Below are 18951 nucleotides of genomic sequence, written 5' to 3' on the forward strand. Positions count from 1 at the left end.
TTTACGAATCTTGGAGATGAAAATTGATTATGAATGAGTGATTGTATTTTTAAAATATTATTTTTTTTAATGTAAATTTACATCGTAATTATACAGGGTGTATCAGCCCATATGTCGAATCCGTTAGGAATAGATAGAACTCGGGTAGACAAATAAGAAAGTCCAACACCATTTTGTAAAATTTTCAACCGTTATTAAGAAAAAAATTAATTTGTCTAGCGCAAGAGCGACAAGGAAGCTACGCGTGTGTGAGCGCGACAGGCGAGTGATGCCGTCGCCTGTTCTATTTATTCCTATCAGATTCGACACATGGGCTGATACACCCTGTGAAATATAATTAAGTCTAAAAAATGTTTTAAGAAATTTTTCCAGGATCGAAATGTATATACATCTAATGGCTGAATCATACCTGTCGTTCCGGCAGGAATTGTTCAAATATTCACTTCTTTTCCATGTTTATTAATGGTGTTAAAATTTTCTGCGTTTTGCCCTGTCCATGAATCTAAACACAAAATAGATTTTTTGTTAGTATTAGGTAAATAAACTTGTTGAAACCATTTTATTACTAGCTCCGACGTCAATTTACCGGAAGTAGAAGGTAAAACAAGAATATTATCAGTTTTGTATAAATCTTTTTCAATTTTTGGTCCAAATTTGTCATCTTTTTCTTTCAAAACTATGAGCAAGGGAGACATTAAATTTCCGCTTACAGATAAAATAGGCTGTATCGTATAACTGTGTGTTAAGGCATTCACGGATTGCGCTAAGGCTTCAACTGTTGGTATTTCTATAAAGGATAATGGAAATGTTCGCCCTGCATGCATTTCCAAATTAAAACCTGACTGATCAGAATTGTATATATTAGTCTCTCCAATTAGTGCAATTTTTGATTTCACACTCTTCACAAATTTATTGGTTTTTTCCTTCAAGTCTTCTTTATTCTCGATATGCGCTTGAGTGATGAATTTATTAACTTTTCTGGAAACAATCCGATTCCTTACTTTAAAATTATGAATCCATGTTTAGAAAGCTGTGAACAAATCTCGTGATAAATTAAAGTTATATTATGTGTCTCGTTCTCGATGATAGTATATTGTAGTATGCTTGTCATGCTTAAATCCACAACGTTTAACGCTTAATTTCAAAGTATTTTTGGCGCTTTCCGCCATCTTGCCTCGACATGCGCCCTCTCTTGTTCATATTGTTTCGTTGTGCTGAACGATCAACACGTTTCTATACGCAACTGTGATAAAGATAATTATTTATCTAAACATTAATTCTCGACATGGGTAAAAAACGCTCTCGATCTCGATCACGATCTCGGTCAAGAGAATCTAGGCGTAGAAAAGAAAAGCATTGGAAAAAGATTCAAACACAAGTGGATAACCTCACAAAGGTGGTCGAGTCATTAGTAAATGTTCAACAAGAACAAGTTTTAAGAGTAAATTCTCTAGAAAATCCAGCCAGAGCTACGACTACACCAGGTAAAATTATACAATGCTCAGATATTCTCAACCTTCCACACGAATGTTGAGAGGTGTCTGCCCACACGGCAGCGCCGGGTCCATACGACCGTAGCTGTTTTTTGTGATAAAGTTTAATAAGAACATAAATATCACAAGAGCACAATAAGTGTTTTTTCTGTTTTTTCTATTCATTTATTTATTGTAATTGTTTATTTCTCAGAGGCTGAGAAAAATAAAAAGAATCCTGAGAACATCTCATCTGAGTCTCCAGAAGTTCCAAAAGAATCTGTTGAGAATGATACTAAAACACCGACTGAACCGGAATCAGCCAAAGGAAGTGTGTTTAAGGTTCTTGGTTTAGATCCTGATGAAGGAAAATTGAAAAGTGTTAAATTTCACCCACAAATAAATGACACGTGGGGGAAATGGAAAATCGAAGGTCTCCCAGAAAAGAATAAGAAGGACATTCTTGAGTCATACAAGAGAAAAGGCGAGTTCTACACTGAAGCTCCCAAGTTAAACTTGGAAATAGTTCCTCTCCTTAGTGACATAGCTAAGAAAAGAGATGAACATTTTGCTGAAACGCAAAGCTGTGTGGGTACGGCTTTGTGTGCGCTAGGTGCTGCAGTATCTTTGCTGTTGGATCAACCAGAGGAGGGTATTGACGAGGATTTGTTGACTGACTACATAAGTCACGCAGGTCAGATCCTCGCGGACGTCTTCTACCAGCAATCGGTGGCACGAAAGTCTTATATTACACCTCAACTGAATAAGAACATTAAGCCACTGGTGGACACAATGCTCTCAAATGAATGGCTATATGGTGATGATCTGAAGGACAAGGTCAAGGATGTAAAAGAGATTGAAACAGCTTGCTCAAGCATCAAGGAGAAGCCAGCAGCAAAGCCATCAACAAAAACTCAGAGCCAGGGAAATGGGAGACGCTCACCGGCGGATTATCGTCCGGTGGGCTACAATCAGAGATTTCGCCCAGTGAGATTCAGGTCGAGGACACAGAGGTCCTATCATCAGCAGCAGTCCAAGACATCCAAGACGACGAGCCAGTCGTCATCGAAGAAATAGTAAAGGTAAATAAGATAGCGGGTCGGTTGCGCTTATTTAAGAGTAAATGGAAAGAAATTACTACCGATAAGGTAGTTTTAGAGTATATAAACGGATATAAAATTCAATTTACGCAAACACCGACACAAAAGATTCCTCCAAAAGAAAGAATTTTTTCTGTTGAAGAGACAGAAAAAATTCAAGTGGAGATAGATAAACTTATAAGTAAAGGTGCGATTGAGGAATGTGAAGAGTGTGATGGCCAATTTATTTCTCCGTATTTTTTAGTTCCTAAACCCGATGGCTCAAATCGTTTTATATTTAATTTAAAAGAATTAAATGAATTCATTGATCCTCCTCACTTTAAGCTAGAAGATATTAGATCGGCATTAGGATTAATATCTTCAGGGGATTATCTAGGAAGTATGGACCTCCAAGATGCGTACTTGCTAGTGTGGATATATGCAGGACATAGAAAATATTTAAGATTCAGATTCAAAGGGAAGTTGTATCAATACTTATGTCTTCCTTTTGGACTATGTTCTAGTCCATATGTGTTTACTAAGGTAACTAAACCAGTAGTCTATACTTTACGATCTTGGGGAATATTATTGGTATTATACTTGGATGATTTTCTGTTTATACATAAATCAAAGGCTGCGTGTGAGAAAAATATAAAGAAGGCTATACGACTTTTGGAAGAGCTAGGTTTTATTATAAACTTCAAAAAGAGTTCACTGGTGGCAGCTCAAACGTGTAAATATCTGGGTTTTATTATTGACTCCGTAAATTTTTTCTTAAATTTAACATGTAAAAAGAAAGATAGTATTGTCAGATTAGTGAGTGAGTTTAAAGTTGGTAGAGAGTACAAGATTAGAAAATTCGCAGAGTTCCTTGGAATTTTAACCTCAGCCTGCCCAGCGGTAGCTTACGGTTTTATACACTGTAAGCAATTGGAAAGACAGAAATATTTGGCCTTAAAATTTAATGGTAACAATTACGAGGGTAAAATAGTTATTAACGAAAACATGTTAGAAGATTTAGACTGGTGGAAAATAAACGCAGCGATTGGATCCAATCCGATCAAAACTCAAAAGTACGTGATGGAGATTTTTTCTGACTCCTCCTTGACTGGCTGGGGCTGCTATTGTAATGGTGAAAAAGCATTCGGTTTTTGGGACGAGAAGGAAAGGAAAAAACATATAAATTACCTTGAATTGCTGGCAGCTTTTTTCGCGATCAAATGTTTTGCAGCTAATCTATCAAACTGCGAAGTTTTACTTAGATTAGACAATACTACAGCAATTTCTTACGTCAATAGGGCAGGTGGTGTAAGGTTCCGTCATCTGAGTATGTTATCCAAGAAGATTTGGAGATGGTGTGAGGAACGACGCCTATGGTTAAAAGCATCTTATATTCCGTCTGCTGAAAATACTGAGGCTGATAGGGCATCACGTAATGTTAATGCTGACACAGAGTGGGAATTATCGGGATCCGCTTTCTCAAAAATTGAGAAGCAGTTCGGTCCATTTTCAGTTGATTTGTTTGCTTCCCGATTGAATAAAAAATGTAGAAGATTTTATTCAAGGTTTCCGGATCCACAAGCCAGCTCTGTGGATGCGTTTACGGTATCATGGAAAAATGAGAAATTTTATGCGTTTCCACCTTTTGCACTTATTATGCGTACGTTAAGAAAAATTGTCATTGACCAGGCCACAAGAACAGTAGTAGTACCAATGTGGCCTACACAGCCATGGTATCCACTCTTCACATCACTAGCAATCGAACCTACTATGGTATTTAAACCTGATACTAAATTGTTAATTTCTCCTTACAGCCACGAGAGTCATCCACTAGCATCCCACCTTTCGTTGGTGGTAGGCAAGTTATCAGGTCAGCGTACATAAATAAAGGAATATCAGAGGAAGCAGCAGATGTCATGGTGGGTGCTATAACTTCGTCGACCTTGAAGCAGTATAATTGTAATCTGAAACGCTGGTGGGAATACACATATTGTAACGGTATTAATATATATAATGCTAAAACATCAGAGATTATCAAATTCTTAGCAGAAATCTTTAAAAATGGAGCTCAGTATGGCACATTGAACATGGCAAGGTCAACAATAGCACTAATATCAGCGTATGACATAAATTCGGATGGTTTGATTGCACGGTTTTTAAAAGGAGTATTTAAACAGAGACCGACTAAACCTAGATATAATACGACGTGGGACGTCGCACCAGTGCTTGACTATTTGGAGAAGAAACACCCTCTGAAGAAACTAAAGATGAAAGATGCAGCTGAAAAAGTTGCAATATTGCTGGCATTGACAACAGGTCAAAGACTTCAAACGCTGGCTTTAATCAATATAGATAATATTGAAAAATCAAAATCTGGGGTAAAGATAAAAATTCCAGATCAAATCAAAACCACGAAGCCTGGTTCCTTTCAACCGGAGTTAGTTTTACCTTTCTTCCAGAATAAGCCAGATCTCTGTGTAGCTTCGGCAGTGTTAGAATATTTAGACTGCACTAAAAAACAAAGACAGAAAGAAACAAAAAATTTATTCCTTTCAACTGTGAAACCGTTTGGGAAGGCATCGTCTCAAACTATTGGTCATTGGATCAAGGCACTACTGGGTAAAGCAGGAGTAGATATTGAAAAATTTACAGCGTACAGTACAAGGCACGCTGCGGTGTCAAAGGCTCACAAGCGTGGAGTCGATATCTCAGTCATTAAATCCTGCGCTGGATGGTCTCCTGGTTCTCAAACTTTCTTTAAATTTTATAATCGTCCAGTTTTGAATCCAAACGATCAGTTTGCTAAAGCAATACTAGAATAAGTTTAATACAATAATTTAGCTGCATGTTTTTTATTTTTATATTGAATACAGATGTACCAGAAATAAAGAATTTAATGGATAAAAGAAAATGTGAATTATCACTTACGCTTTAAAGAACTACAATATACTATCATCGAGAACGAGACACATAATATAATTGATAGATCAAACGAGCGTCCGCCGAAGGCGAGACACTCCATATAATTTCGATCAAACTTCGCGTCCGCCTTCGGCGGACGCTCGTTTGATCTATCAAATATTTGCCACTTTTAAAGCCCATCTCTTAATATCAAAATCATGTATTGGCATTGTTTTGTCCGTGGCGTTGTGAAATTTATCGAATACATATAAAGAATTCCTTTCTTTTTATTTATTAGGGTTAGAATAATGACAAAGTTGTGTTTCTCCTGTAAAAAGAGATTTCTGTTTATTATCTATGCTATTTACAATATTTACACTGCTTACCTGTAAAAAAAGAAACGACATTTAATGTCAATTATTCCCTCCTTACACTCCGTACGTTTGTTCTTAGTCGCCTTTGATTTAGATTACTCCGTACGTTTTTCTCTAAAATCTCCTTCGATTTAGATTACTCCGCGTGTACACTCTTATCGTGACTAATCATTTTTCAATCTAATCTTTTCTCTCTTGTATGAGTAGGAATCTATATTACCAGTGTACTGTGTACTCACGGGACAATCCAAAAGGAAGAACTATGTGCTTTCTTTACATACATATTTAGAAACTTCTAATAACTTTTCATATTTTGTTCCACCTTCAGCAATTTGTTCTTCCCATTTACGTAGCTGTTTTATGTTTTTAACTTTTTTATATCTACTGTATGTTTTACAGTATTAAAACTTATTTTACCAGAACGCCAAAAGTAAACAGCTTTTGTTTGTACTGAAAGTTAATGTCAATTTTTGTTCTTTTAACACCTTTTATCACTTCTTCATAATCTTCTTCAAAGTTTTCTTGTAAAGTATGTTTCCATAAATATATTATTATCAATAGCGCATCTTTAATCAAATCTTCTGTGATGCAAAATTTATTTCTTCATTAGTGATATTAGTTTCCACATTATATTGTGGATGATCGAATTTTTTGCATAGCAAATGCAAAATATTTTTTGAATTTATCGACATTTTCGCTGTATATAAAATAGTATATATATGAAAATCAAAGCAATGAATACCTTGTAGCACTGACACAATTTGTGGCGCTTTATATGTCTTATCAGTTTGAATTTTATTTACGAGAAACACTTTATTCTCCGCGCCACTTATCTTCCGCGTCACGAATGTCTTAACACATACACAATTTTGTATTTAGAGAAATTTGTTTAATCTCTTTACCGCTTGCTTATTATTGTAAGGATTTCCAACATCTTTAAAAAAAATTAAAAAATTAAAAAAACCAAAAAAATTTAAGAAACATAAAAAACATTGTACATTACCGTTTATAAAGATATTATATCATATTATTTTTACATTAGCGTTACAATGATATTATAGTATATCATTTTAACATTACTGTTACAAAGATAATCATCCAAAAATGATAAAATTAATTTTCTTCAAGAAGGTATTTCACCCCCTTAACGGCCGTATGAGCCCGTATAAAAAAACACATGTCTTTTATTTTGACCTCCACTACAACATATTCAAAGCCCAACAAAATCGGAGAGGGCCACTTAAGTAGGTTTCCTTGTAAGTGAGTGTGTGCGTTTTGTGGATCGTCTTCATCGTGGGAATGAAGATGCAACGTCGGCTGAAGATACGTTTATTATTTGTAGTATAGGGTTCTGTGCATGGATTAAAATTACTTTCTCGGAGTTTAAGTTTATCAAAAATTATTCTTCACTTTATCGTTAAAGTCTTTCGTTTATCTCGTCAGTAAGTCTTTAGCCGTCGTATGAGTCAGATTGCTCTCTTTTTTTTGTTTTGAATAAAAGAATTAAATTAAAAAAAAGTAAATATGTTTAAAAATTTATAATTATTTTTATTACGTATGTAATTATGTGATATTATGTAAATCTTATTTGTGTTCTACAGAGGAACCGCAGTATTTCTTCAGTATCTGCAAAAAATGCTACCTGGCTTTTAAGTCCTTGATTTGTCCGGATTGTGCAGTAAAAAACACCTGCCACGCACCGAGGCTTTTGTGACACAAACTAGAACCTCAGCTGAAAGTTCGCACCACGCGCGATTTGGAGTATCGCTAGGTGACATTTATCACTGGCGATTTTATTAGTGAGTAAAAGAATTTATTTAATTATACAGTGTGCGGTTCTCTTTTTTTTAGCTTATTGTCTATTTTGCTTATTGCTTATGCTTTTGCATAATGTTCAATGAACGCTTTTATTCTATTTGCATGAACTTTAATTGACTTTCTACCCTTTTTTATGCTATAATTATCATTACTATGCTTTTGTACTATCGTGTATGGCCCTATCCATAGCGCGTCTAACTTCTTTGATTGCCCGCGTTTAACGGTTTCGTCGTACAATAAAACGGAGTTTCCGACTCTAAATTCGTGTTCTTGTGAGTCTGTCATAATTTTCTTTTGCTTCTTCTTTCTCAATTTTTGCGTGTTTGCGTGAAAGGGAGTTTGACGCTCGTAATCGTTCGTGTAGCTCTTGTACATAATTTTCGTATTTCTTTCGGCGCGGTATTGAGTGCTGTCGGTAACGTCGCGCGGTGCCCGTAAACGAGTTCGAAGGGGGTAAACCCGGTTGCCGTACGTGGAGTGGTGTTGTATGTGAACATAGCATACGGTAACCACTCGTCTCAGTCGGATTGATCTTCATTGATGTAATGCCGTAGATATTCGGCCAATGTTCAGTGCGATCGTTCGAGTGCGCCGTTAGTTTGCGGGTGATACACCGTCGTCTGTATTTTTTTTATTTTTAATAGTTTACATGTATTCTTAAATATATTACTCATGAAATTGGTTCCTTGATTGGAAAGAACGTGCTCCGGTATTTTGTGTTCGAAAATTATTTGAGTTACGAACGCTTTAGCTACGGTCGCGGCTTTTTGATTCGGAATAGGAATTGTCTTGCTAAATTTGGTAAGGCTATCTTGGAAAGTTAAAATATATTTATTATAATTTTTCGATATCGGCAGAGGTCCTACTATATCTATTGCGCATTTTTCAAATGGTTTTGTTGGCGTGTCGGGTATAACTAACGGCATTTTCGTTTTCTTTGCTACTTTATTCTTCTGGCAGTCTTCGCATCTTCTTATGTACTCTTCTATATCTCTTCTTATTCCTGGCCATTTGTGCTGTAATTTAATGTGATGCAGCGTTCATGTGATGCCTTGGTGTCCGCCTATCGGTGTGTTGTGATATTCATGTATCATCTTGGCTTTTTCTTCTTCTAAATATTTTTTCTTTTCCTTTATTATACTTATGTTATATTCTTTCTCTTAACGCAGGAGGTTCCTGCTGAGGGCGTCTGCGTTAGTATTTTTTTTCCGTCCTTGTCTACTATTTCGTAGTTATACTCTTTGAGCTTTAATTTCCATCTTATCAGGCGGGAACCGGGATCATTTACATTGAACAGCCAGATCAATGGTTTGTGGTCTGTTACGATTGTAAATGTTGTACCGTAGATATATGGTCGGAAATATTTTACCGCCCATACTATCGCAAGTAGCTCTTTCTCTGTCGTGTTATAGTTTCTTTCAGTCTTGTTTAATATACGGCTTGCGTATGCAATCGGACGATCCCTTTCTATCTTTTCTTGGAAGAGGACGGTTCCGATTGCATGGTCTGAGGCATCAGTCGTTATAATAAACGGATGCGAACAATCGAGGTAACTACAGGAATACACAGATAAGTATACCCGAGAGCGGAAGAGGTCCGGCGGAAAATGCGACGCGCGTCTACTACCCTCGCGACGAGAGTCTTTGGCCTCCGGCACCGCCGGCCACGACTGATCGTGCCGGGTAATCCTCCGCGAATGTCGAGGCGCATGCGTGTCACCCTTCCTCACTGTGTTCGCTCCTCCACCCTCTCGTTGGGCGCGGGGTGGTTGCCCCTCTTTAGAGAGTTTCTCTCGCGCGAGCGCTGGCTTCCGCCGAGAGGGTGTTGGGCGGTGGGTGGGAAGTAGTTGGCGGTCCAGGTGCTAGGACGGAGGGAAGAGAGGACACCCTCCCGTACACGCACGATGAGATAGCGCTCTCAAATAGCAGACGTGATTTAGCCATTTACCGGCGCTGGTGCTTAGGAAATATTAAATGGTAAAAGCGGTGCATCATTTTTTATTGCTGGAAGCATCGCGCGTGGACGGCTGCATCAACAGCAATTTAAATGTTATACTCTAAAGTCGCTTTTACAGTTACGCCTGACTAGGAATTCCTTTCTGCTATAATCAATGAAAAATACATGACGGTGACGATAGATAAAATTAATTATTTGCAATTTATTAAATTTCCTCTACGAGAGACATTCTACATTACGGCTGCTTCCTTTCTCCACTCGCTCCCGCGGGCTGATTTCCGTTGAGAAGTTTGGCAGATAGACAGCTAGGTAGGTACTGGTACCACGAAGAACGAAAAGCAATACGCATTCGTAGACACAAAGTTCATTGCTGCGCGAAAGATAACTTTCTACAATACTATTCGGAATTAACCGTACGCACGTCGTAACGTTGCTTCGTTCGGCAAAAGAATATGTGAGAGCTGGTGGTAATTTTCTCGCTGCACATAGCCTTAGGAGCTGTTACGTCAACAGCAATTATGCGCTGCCCGTTATCTTCGGTCAGCTGTCATTTTCTAGATGCCAACTGCTACTGCGCTATTCATGATGTAATAGATACGTGCTATTTTATTATACAACGGGCTTAATTCTATAAGTTTTGATTTATTATCAATCTAAAAATATTTAAATTAAAACAAGATTATTACGTGAAAGTAAATGTCAAAAGTTTTATTTTTTTTAAATACCTGTGAAATTAATACGACGAATGACAAAGGCAATAATACTTTAGTAATACGTAACGCGCAATCAATTACGTTCTTATTGCGTTATCGCATAATAACCGAAGCATAAATAATAGATTATGACAAATCGGTTTTCGAATTACAATAGGGTGCAACTGACAACAATCGAATCTTGGCAATTTCCGATTTGCAATGTCCGATTAACCACAATCTGTCTTCTAAACATGCGTAAACATATTTTCTAAATATTTTTCATAATACGATCGACAACGTGATCGCGTTGAACTCGTTTAACAATTAAGTAAAGTGTCGGTAATAGACGGTCGTTATTTAGCCAAGTCGCCGTGATAAATTCACGCCCTGAAAGATGCACGGGATGATAGACGAAGGTGGAGTCACAGGTGTCACAAAGGACGAAAGGAAATGGCATTTGCATCCCGCGGCCGTGAGGCACGCGTGAAACCGTCGACGGTATTACGCCGCGCGTATAATACCCCCGCGCGTGCATAAATTATCCGCGAAACCGAGAGGGCCTATGGCATTTCCGGCTGCTAGCGCGTAATATTTCCTGCCGTCTAGCCTCGAACAAACGACGAGCCCCCGCATCTCACGGTGGCGCGCGTCTGCGATTCGTCGTTTTAATTAATTCGCCGCCTATCTCTTTTCGTATAATTTATCGCGGAATGTATTTAATTTCTTTTTTCCCCGTTCTTTCTCTCCGCAGCGGCGCGTGCGTGCGCGCGGGGTTTCTCGCCGCACTCGAAAAAAATGCCAGGAACATTTTTCACGCTCTTTATATTTCTCACATCATCCTTCTAATATGCAAATGAATTTTTACCGCACTTTACTCGGGCCGCTATTAACCATCAACGCCTCGTACCTCCGCCCCCGTAATTATAATTTTCTTTTTTTTTTTTTTTTTTTTTTTTTTTTTGTCACGATCTTTCTCTTCGATTTCTTCCTTCTTGCCGAATTTTTTTGACGCTCTGTCGCTCCAGGTCGTTACTCCGTGGATCTCGTTGATAGGATCACGTCTCGGTATCGCGAATATGTACTCTGTTTTTTCAGTTTCTCGGGAGGAAAAGCACGCGCGATCGATCCGCGCGTTGTTTAATTATCCGACTACACGTTTTACGGTCCAGAGGACTTTCCGTTACGCGTCGTGCTGATCGTTTGGCTGGCGCGTACCTTATCTACTGCTGTGCAATCAGAGAAAATGCGTAGGATCGTGCAATGGAGGACTGTCGTCGTCGATGGTGTATACGTCGCGCGGTAATAAAGCTCCGGTAAACGTGAAGGGACACGATCGCGAAGGTGTGGCAGGAGGGATGGAGCGACCGAAACTTTCCATGTTAAGCGACGAAGTGCTTGCGAAACAGGGTGCGGAATCATAAAAGCTTTACATTATAGAGCTACGAGCGAGTAAACTTGAAGCGCGGAAAAAGAGGGGGTGAGGGGAAAGAGATAATAATTTACTGAAATTTTTGTATGAATTATTGGTAAGCGATATGAATATAAGTACCGCGAACGATATCGAAGATGCCTTTTGTGACGAATAATTTTCTCCCGTCTCGTGTAGATTTTTTATTTATACATATATTGTAATTACGCGTTATATCCCATCGCTCATCGTCATTATTCAATTATCGTTATTCATCAATCGTTCATTGCCATTAGTAATTAATATTATCATAAATATGCTATTGGTAACAGGACATCATATTAGCCATTAAATTTTTATACCGCCGTTGCGTATTTTTAATGCCCAATCTCGATACTGACATATTCAGGAATCGAAATTCGGTGCCATTAGTACAATCTATTATGCGATTAAAATGATGTTTATTAAAAGGTGAATTATCCGAGGTTGTATCTCAATAGTTTGTCCGGCTAGTCCGCGCAGCTAGTTATTCGTGCCTATTCACTCCAGTGGATTTGTTTCGTTGCCAGAGCGAACGTTTAGCGCGAGATCGCGGAGTACAGAGTTTAGTATAATAGTATCGGCGAAGCGAAACTCGAGCCGTTCTCTCGTTCGCTCAGTTTCGGCGTGCGCGAAAGCGAGACAGCCTCGCGGATCAACGAGGACAAGAGGATCGGCGGGGTGAAAGAGCGGGGTGGATGAGGGGATACACAAGGCTTGGCTGCAGTAGCTTGCAACTCGCTGCAACTGAGGCGGAGGGATGCAACGACTGTGTCCGAGCACGTCGTTAAAACTCGACCTGAGGCTACGATTGTCGTTATCCTCGTCGTCGTCTACCGAGTGTACACTTTCTGTGTCTCTCTCTTTCTCTCTCTCTCTCTATCTTTTTCCTTTTTCTATTTCTTTCTCACTCATTCACTCGCTTGCTCGGTTTCCCGCTTCTTCTTTCTCTCTCAGTATTTCTCAACTCGCTCTCTTCGTCCTCCACCAGCGCGTTAGTGTATTGCTCCATCGGGTTCGTTCATTCGACTATTGTTTCGTCAAGTGCGACGTAAAAGACTCGAAGATCACACCCCCGTCCACCCTTCATTGTACCGGCTATTAAGGTCGTTGTCTCGATTCCCTTTCTTCGCTTTTCTCTTTCTGTCTCGTGTCATAATCTCCCTCTTCCTCCGTTTCTCTTCTTTCGTCTACTCGTCGTCGATTCTCGCTCTTTCTTTTCCCTTTTGAGTCTCTTCGTCGTGAAGAGGCAAGTGCAGTTTGCGCAAATTCAAATTTATCCCCGGGTCACGTTCTCTCGAGGAGCGAATTAAGGGCCTGAGCATAGAGCCGTCAAGAAGCACGCGTCGCTACTTAATTCTACCCGTCTACGAGAATGCACAGTGGATATGTTGCGGCTTGCGACCGACGTAAACTGGTACTTGGGCAAACAGTGCCTTGCTTTTTTTATTTCCGTTGCAAGACTTCGCGATCTTAGATATCGAGTGGATCATAGCCGTAGCTTTCTTTCAAACTGCTTTCTTTAACGCAAGACACGCGGCTGAACTTACATTCTGACAATCAAAAAATAAAAAATTAAGATAATAAGTTGTATTCTTAAACATTCGATTTCTTATACACTTTGTGCTTTCTACTGATATATAAAAAAAAAAAGTAATATAAAGCCTTCTTTTACTTTTTCCTCTTTCAGCTGTAAAATTAATAGTCCACTCGCACGAGAAGCTTTTTCTTCTTATCGCGACTACTTCCGTCAGTTTATCGGTCTTTCGACTTCATCGTCGTTGCATTCTTCGATCTTAAGTGCGAGACATAGCCGCATTCGTGGCATTTCCTCGTAGAGATTCACGGAAACTGACTCGAAGGGAGACAGAGAGGCAGCGAGTCCCATCGCAAATTGGTTAGGTAATCGATGCCGGTCTTGGCATTCCATTCGTAGGTCAGACGTGTACCGTTTAATTAGAATACCCTGTTCTATCACGTTAAATACCAGGTCGTATCAAGAGGACCGATCCAGATTTTTGTAATTTTATTGTCTCTCACTCGGATTCCTGGCATTCAAAGTGTCTCGGCATTAAACCTGGTACATTTCGGGCGCAAAGGCGGAAGATTAAATGCACTTTTTAAATGTCCCGCACGTTTAAGTAGTCACAAATTAAAAGAACGCGCAAATGTTTTTAACATTTATCGACCGTTCGTAATAAAACACTTTAGAAATGTATTTGCGACACTTGAAATATTATTATATCGCCGTGCATATTTATGTAATATTACGCGTATAATTACCAAATAATTACGGCACGTACAAAGCTTTATATGTGTTTACCAATAAGCGTTTTAAGTTGCAAGCAATTCCATTTATTAATTTTTTTTTTTTTTTTTGTTTTAAACCGGGTATTCGAGAAATTAATCCGTTTACGGGCTAAATAAGTCATGCAGCCGGCATTTATTAGGCGGACCAAAATCGAGAAAGGAAATTATGTAAATATTACGCGAGGAAACGTAATCTGTATCGCTTGAGAGTGGCCGCACCGCATTAAAATTAGTAGCTACCCAAACTCGCGCTCGCATAACGCAATATTACAAACAGCATGGCGGCGATGCGAGCTGCGCTCGAATGGTACAGAAACCATTAATTAACGGTCGTCGGTACGTTTAATTGGTATTAGTTTAATTATCGTGGAAGCTACGAGGGTCTCGAGGGGAATCGATGTCGAAGCAAGATGGCTGAATAGATAAATAAAATGGGGAAAAAAGGAGGAAAGAAAGTGGGTGGGAAAGACAAAAAAAAAAAAAGAAAAAGAAAGAGGCAAGACCGAGAAGAGAAAAAGATTCGCGAATTCGAAACGAAGAAAGACAAGGGCTGGACAAAGACTTTTCGCGATGAATGAATGAAAACTGTGAAGTAGGTACAGTTCTTCATTACGAATATTGAACGCGCATTTAAAGGAGCGCTGTGCTTGAGAAACACAAAGAATAATCGCTCGCGCTGCAACTTCCAAAGAAATACTGTTCGTGAAAATACGCGGAAAAGTCGAACGAACTTTCTTGAAATGTCAAACTTCCAAATTTCAATAATTTTAATTACACCCCGCAACGATAATGAGATCTGAGATAAACGAGATGGTTTTGCGCGGTTAAAAATAAATCTGTCGGAAAACGTAATAAGATTATTTCGTCAGGACAGCACTCGCAAAAATACATTGTGACTTAAAATATAATAAATCTGATAAATATGATTGTCATATAATGCCAGCCCGACACGTGACACAACGTGTACGATTCTTTTCACTTTGGGCTGCTTTCGAGCTTAGAGGAAACGATAATAAATTATCGGCGACAAATTTGACTAGGTGAGGATGAAAAGATCCGAGGGCTAATGGGAGCATTAAATGCTCTTTAAGATTTCAAGTACTTTTTCCAACCCTACTCCGATACGAGGGGAGAAGAAAAAGATGAGACCCCGCGACTCTTTTTCGTCGAATGCGGACGATGCTAGAGGGAGATAGGCCACGGACGATGGTGTGAGTGCTAAAACGGCTACGTGAAGGGTCATAATTAAATTTAGATTTTGCTGTAGGGACGCAACACGGTGGTAGGCCGGGAACGGGAACGTCAAGGGCTGCAAAGGGAAAAGAATGGGCTGCTGGAGACACAAAAAAAAAGCGCGGCCTTCGTTGCGTTTTCGTAATTGAATTAAAATTTGAATCGTCGGAAGATGAGTGCCTTAAGTGCCCGCGACCGTGCGCGAACGAAACGACGAAAGCCACGTCGGTTCCTTTTTCGACTGCATCGAAAGTAAACTGCGTCTCGTCACCGGCAATCCCCCTGTTGATTCTTTTTTTTTTCCGATAAATTGTAAAAATGCAAAGTGTACTTTTTTACGCGCGAACGTCAAGTGCTCTCTCTAGATCGAAGCTACAAATGTAAGTACATTGACAACACCCTGTTGATCACTCGATTGTAATTACCATAAAGATATTATAATGACGCGCATAAATTAAAATTTTCTGAAAAACTGCGCGCGTGGCGTGCACTTAGGTTTTTTTAGTTTTTTTTAAAAAAAAGATCCGCGTTATTAAAACAATGAAACTTGCTTCTTTATTTTAATTTCGACCTGGCCTTTTCTCAATCTGTATCAAATTTAAATAAATCTATCCGAATATAGCGCGCCGCGTTATTTACGTTCCAAACGTGCGAGAATTTTCCTTTGTTGTTTCAGTTTTAAATTTTATTACAATTTGCGCCTATAAATGTCCGTCACGATTACATTTTTTTTTCTTTCTTTTTTTTATTCACGAATCATGTAAAAAATATTTTGCAATTCGCATTTTTTAAAAATAATATTTACCGTGAAGTTTAATGAGAATTTCTTTTACTTCTATTTCCAGTTACAAAAATTAAAATATATAGATATATATATATTTCTACGTAACTTGATACAAAATATTTTCGTAGAATTACATTCGCCGAAAATGTATGACAGAACGATGTACGATTATCTTTTTTGAGATTTTGCAAATTGGCTAGGTTGATATTGATCGAAATAAATATCACGTTAAATTGTTGTAAGCGCCCTGCTGTGGAAAAGCGAGTTTATTATATTAAATCCGTCTTTCTTTATCTTTATGGTACTTGACACACTTCGGTTAAAGAGCCTATTACGATCGATCGAACGCGGGAGAATATCACGTAACGAAGAAAAGCGCGATGACCGTGCGCCGTTGACGCAAGATTTACATTCTCCCGGCCTCGGATGCTTCCGTCATAACGCGGATAGAAACTGCAGTCGAGGTCTCGCTGATCTCCGGCGTTTAAAGAGCGACGCTCTCCGAAGGATGAGAAACGTCAGCTATTCAAGTCGAACTTGGACTCAACTAACATTAAAAATCTCTTTTTCTCTTTTGCCGTTCACGTTCCGTTTGCTATCTACTCTATTTCTCTTTCTTTCTCATCTTCCTTTTAAACCCGCAATTGGCGGACGACTAGAATGTCACTTCGACACGTTTCGATTGGCCGCCAAAGCGGTTGCCAGACGTCGACCTCCTTTTGCCATTATTTTTGGATTTCCGATTATACCCGTCGCTAAAAAATTTTTTACGAATGAAAAATAGATTTTCTCAGTCTAATATTATATTAATAACGTAATATTAATTTTTCGTTTCATATTATATTGCGCGTTGTCGAGTAGAAACAAAAGTCTTCGAGTGTCTCGATCTTTTCACCCCGCGTGAGTGATTCTCACGAGATTTTCGCAGGTTTCTATCCGCAATTTCACTCTCCCTCGCGCCAAAAGAAAGAACCGTGTGTTCGCGGGGCTCGGACGAACGAGAGGGAGGAATGAGGGCCGCGTTCGACAGAAAAGAGAGACCACTGTGGGGAACGCGAGCCGTGAATCAACGGACGATTCACAGCGGGACTCATTCCGTCGTTCTTTTATTCCTGAGACTTGTGGATTGATGGTATCGCTCGCAGATGGAAATGCGTGTAATTTTTACATCGCCGTCCCCCCGTTCGTCCGTCGGCCGCGATACAACTACCGGAGCTCCGTTTCCCGCGCGGTCTACTTGCAAGCGCGTTTCCGTAACTTCGCGAAACACGTCGAAATCCTCGAGGCGATTTCGCGCGAAATAACTCGGGGCCGGAACTTCTCGCCGGTGCGCCGCTTTGCCGAGAGAAATTACGTCATTACTTGACGATAATAAATTTCTGTCCTAAGTGCGGCAACTTCGAACGTAACTCTGACAAGTTGAAGACGGTGCGCTCGCGCCGCGGAACGAGTATCGAAAGTTATTCGGAATCCACGAAGTAGCTTTTGGCACACTTTAATCGACGTTTCTTAAAATTTTTGTGGTCTTGGACCTTCCGATATTTTTTTTTCCTCCTCTATCCCGCCCATAGCGTAGCAGCTGTTGCTCAATTCTCGGGTTTACTACACGCGCGTCCTCGCGGCCACTTCCTTGAAAATTATTCTCGGGGCATCCAATTCGGGCGATTTGATCGATCGGTGGGTGACGAGTGTCACTCTCGCCCCTCTCGTTTTCGATTTTCCTCATCCTCTCATCCTCGCGCGAGTATCGGTCAATACGACAAATCCGCCGGCAATAAAACACTGACACGACCGCGCTGGCGTTTCTCTTTTTTTGGTATTTTCCCCCATTCTTTGTTCCTCTCTCTCTTTTTCTCTCTGGGGTATGTAGTCCTCTTTTTCATTTCGCATTTTGTTCATCTCGCTCGGTTTTTTCATCTCTTCTCTCTCTCTGTCTCTTTCTCTTGTTTTTTTTTTTTTTTTTTTTTTTTTTGTGCAAAACTACCGTTAGTATGCATGTATGTATGTATGTGAGCAACTTGTATGGATCGCGACCGCGGTGTTGGAAGTCCAACACCGAATAATAAATTATAGTCGGACTGTATGTTGCGCGTGTATCCGAATTTTCGGACGTGGGAAAACAGCGCGATCAATGATCCGTTTGTCTTCAACGAAATATTGAAAAGCAGTTTAATATATCACCATAGAGGAAGCGAACAATATTCATAATGCCTACTCGGTTTGACGACGGAAAATTAAATCTTTTATTCATTGGGTGAATTGATAAAATTTTGATTAGAGGAGGAAAATAATTTTTTTTTTTTCAAACGCAGCGGGCGGAAAGAAGAACTTTGAAAAATATATATCCCGCGTTAATTCGCGTAATAGCCACGAAAATTGGAGAACGCGATTATTTACGAAGTTAGGTACAGTTGGAGAAATGTCGACAATTTATTTATTTAAACAATACCTTTTTCGCGGATACCCGATTAGCTTGATTTAATTCCGCATTTGTTACGCAAAAGGGAGCATAATGTACAAAGATTTGTAATTGAAAATTTGCCCGTGAGGCAAAGGTGCGGCTTAACGAACCTGAAAACAGGATGGCGGTAAGGTGGGGCACCAGGTGGACCTTAATTAGCCGCGTTTCCCGATCAAAGTCGAGGTCTCGCAGACGTTGCATTTAATATTAATCCCCGAGCGGCCAGAAGGAGTGGCGAACACGGCGCGATAGTGCATGGTTGGAGGCTGTTCGAGCTGGGATGTAGCGATCCTCCAAGAGAGAGAGCGCGCTCCTGGCGTTGGCGCCCTCGGAACGTTCGCCAATTCCGATCCGGCAGGCGCAGCGTGCGCCTAATTGGTCAGATTTGTAATCGGCTACAGAGAGCGTCAGGTCGATTCGG

General features: G+C 39.7%; 2 protein-coding genes across 2 annotated transcripts; both read left to right on the forward strand.

Moving 5' to 3' along the window:
* Positions 1–1285: 1285 nt before the first annotated feature.
* Positions 1286–2561, forward strand: LOC139107728 (uncharacterized). The gene is made up of 2 exons (XM_070665540.1): positions 1286–1484; positions 1606–2561. Exons 1-2 carry the CDS (start codon positions 1286–1288, stop codon positions 2547–2549), a joined length of 1143 nt encoding a protein of 380 aa, XP_070521641.1. The 3' UTR covers positions 2550–2561.
* A 392-nt stretch (positions 2562–2953) lies between these two features.
* LOC139107729 (uncharacterized) lies at positions 2954–5373 on the forward strand. The gene is made up of 2 exons (XM_070665541.1): positions 2954–4324; positions 4366–5373. The coding sequence occupies exons 1-2, from the start codon at positions 2954–2956 to the stop codon at positions 5371–5373; spliced, it is 2379 nt and encodes a 792-aa protein (XP_070521642.1).
* Positions 5374–18951: the final 13578 nt, after the last annotated feature.

This window comes from Cardiocondyla obscurior, linkage group LG13 (genome assembly GCF_019399895.1).
Source record: "Cardiocondyla obscurior isolate alpha-2009 linkage group LG13, Cobs3.1, whole genome shotgun sequence".
NCBI classification, from domain to species: domain Eukaryota; kingdom Metazoa; phylum Arthropoda; class Insecta; order Hymenoptera; family Formicidae; genus Cardiocondyla; species Cardiocondyla obscurior.

Bases quoted from the DNA above. Each gene is read 5' to 3' on its own strand.
- LOC139107728 (XM_070665540.1), top strand. From the start codon at position 1,286: ATGGGTAAAAAACGCTCTCGATCTCGATCACGATCTCGGTCAAGAGAA. The intron at 1,485-1,605 runs GTAAAATTATAC...AAGTTTAATAAG, and splicing joins CAGAGCTACGACTACACCAG to AACATAAATATCACAAGAGC.
- LOC139107729 (XM_070665541.1), top strand. From the start codon at position 2,954: ATGGACCTCCAAGATGCGTACTTGCTAGTGTGGATATATGCAGGACAT. The intron at 4,325-4,365 runs GTATTTAAACCT...TTCTCCTTACAG, and splicing joins TAGCAATCGAACCTACTATG to CCACGAGAGTCATCCACTAG.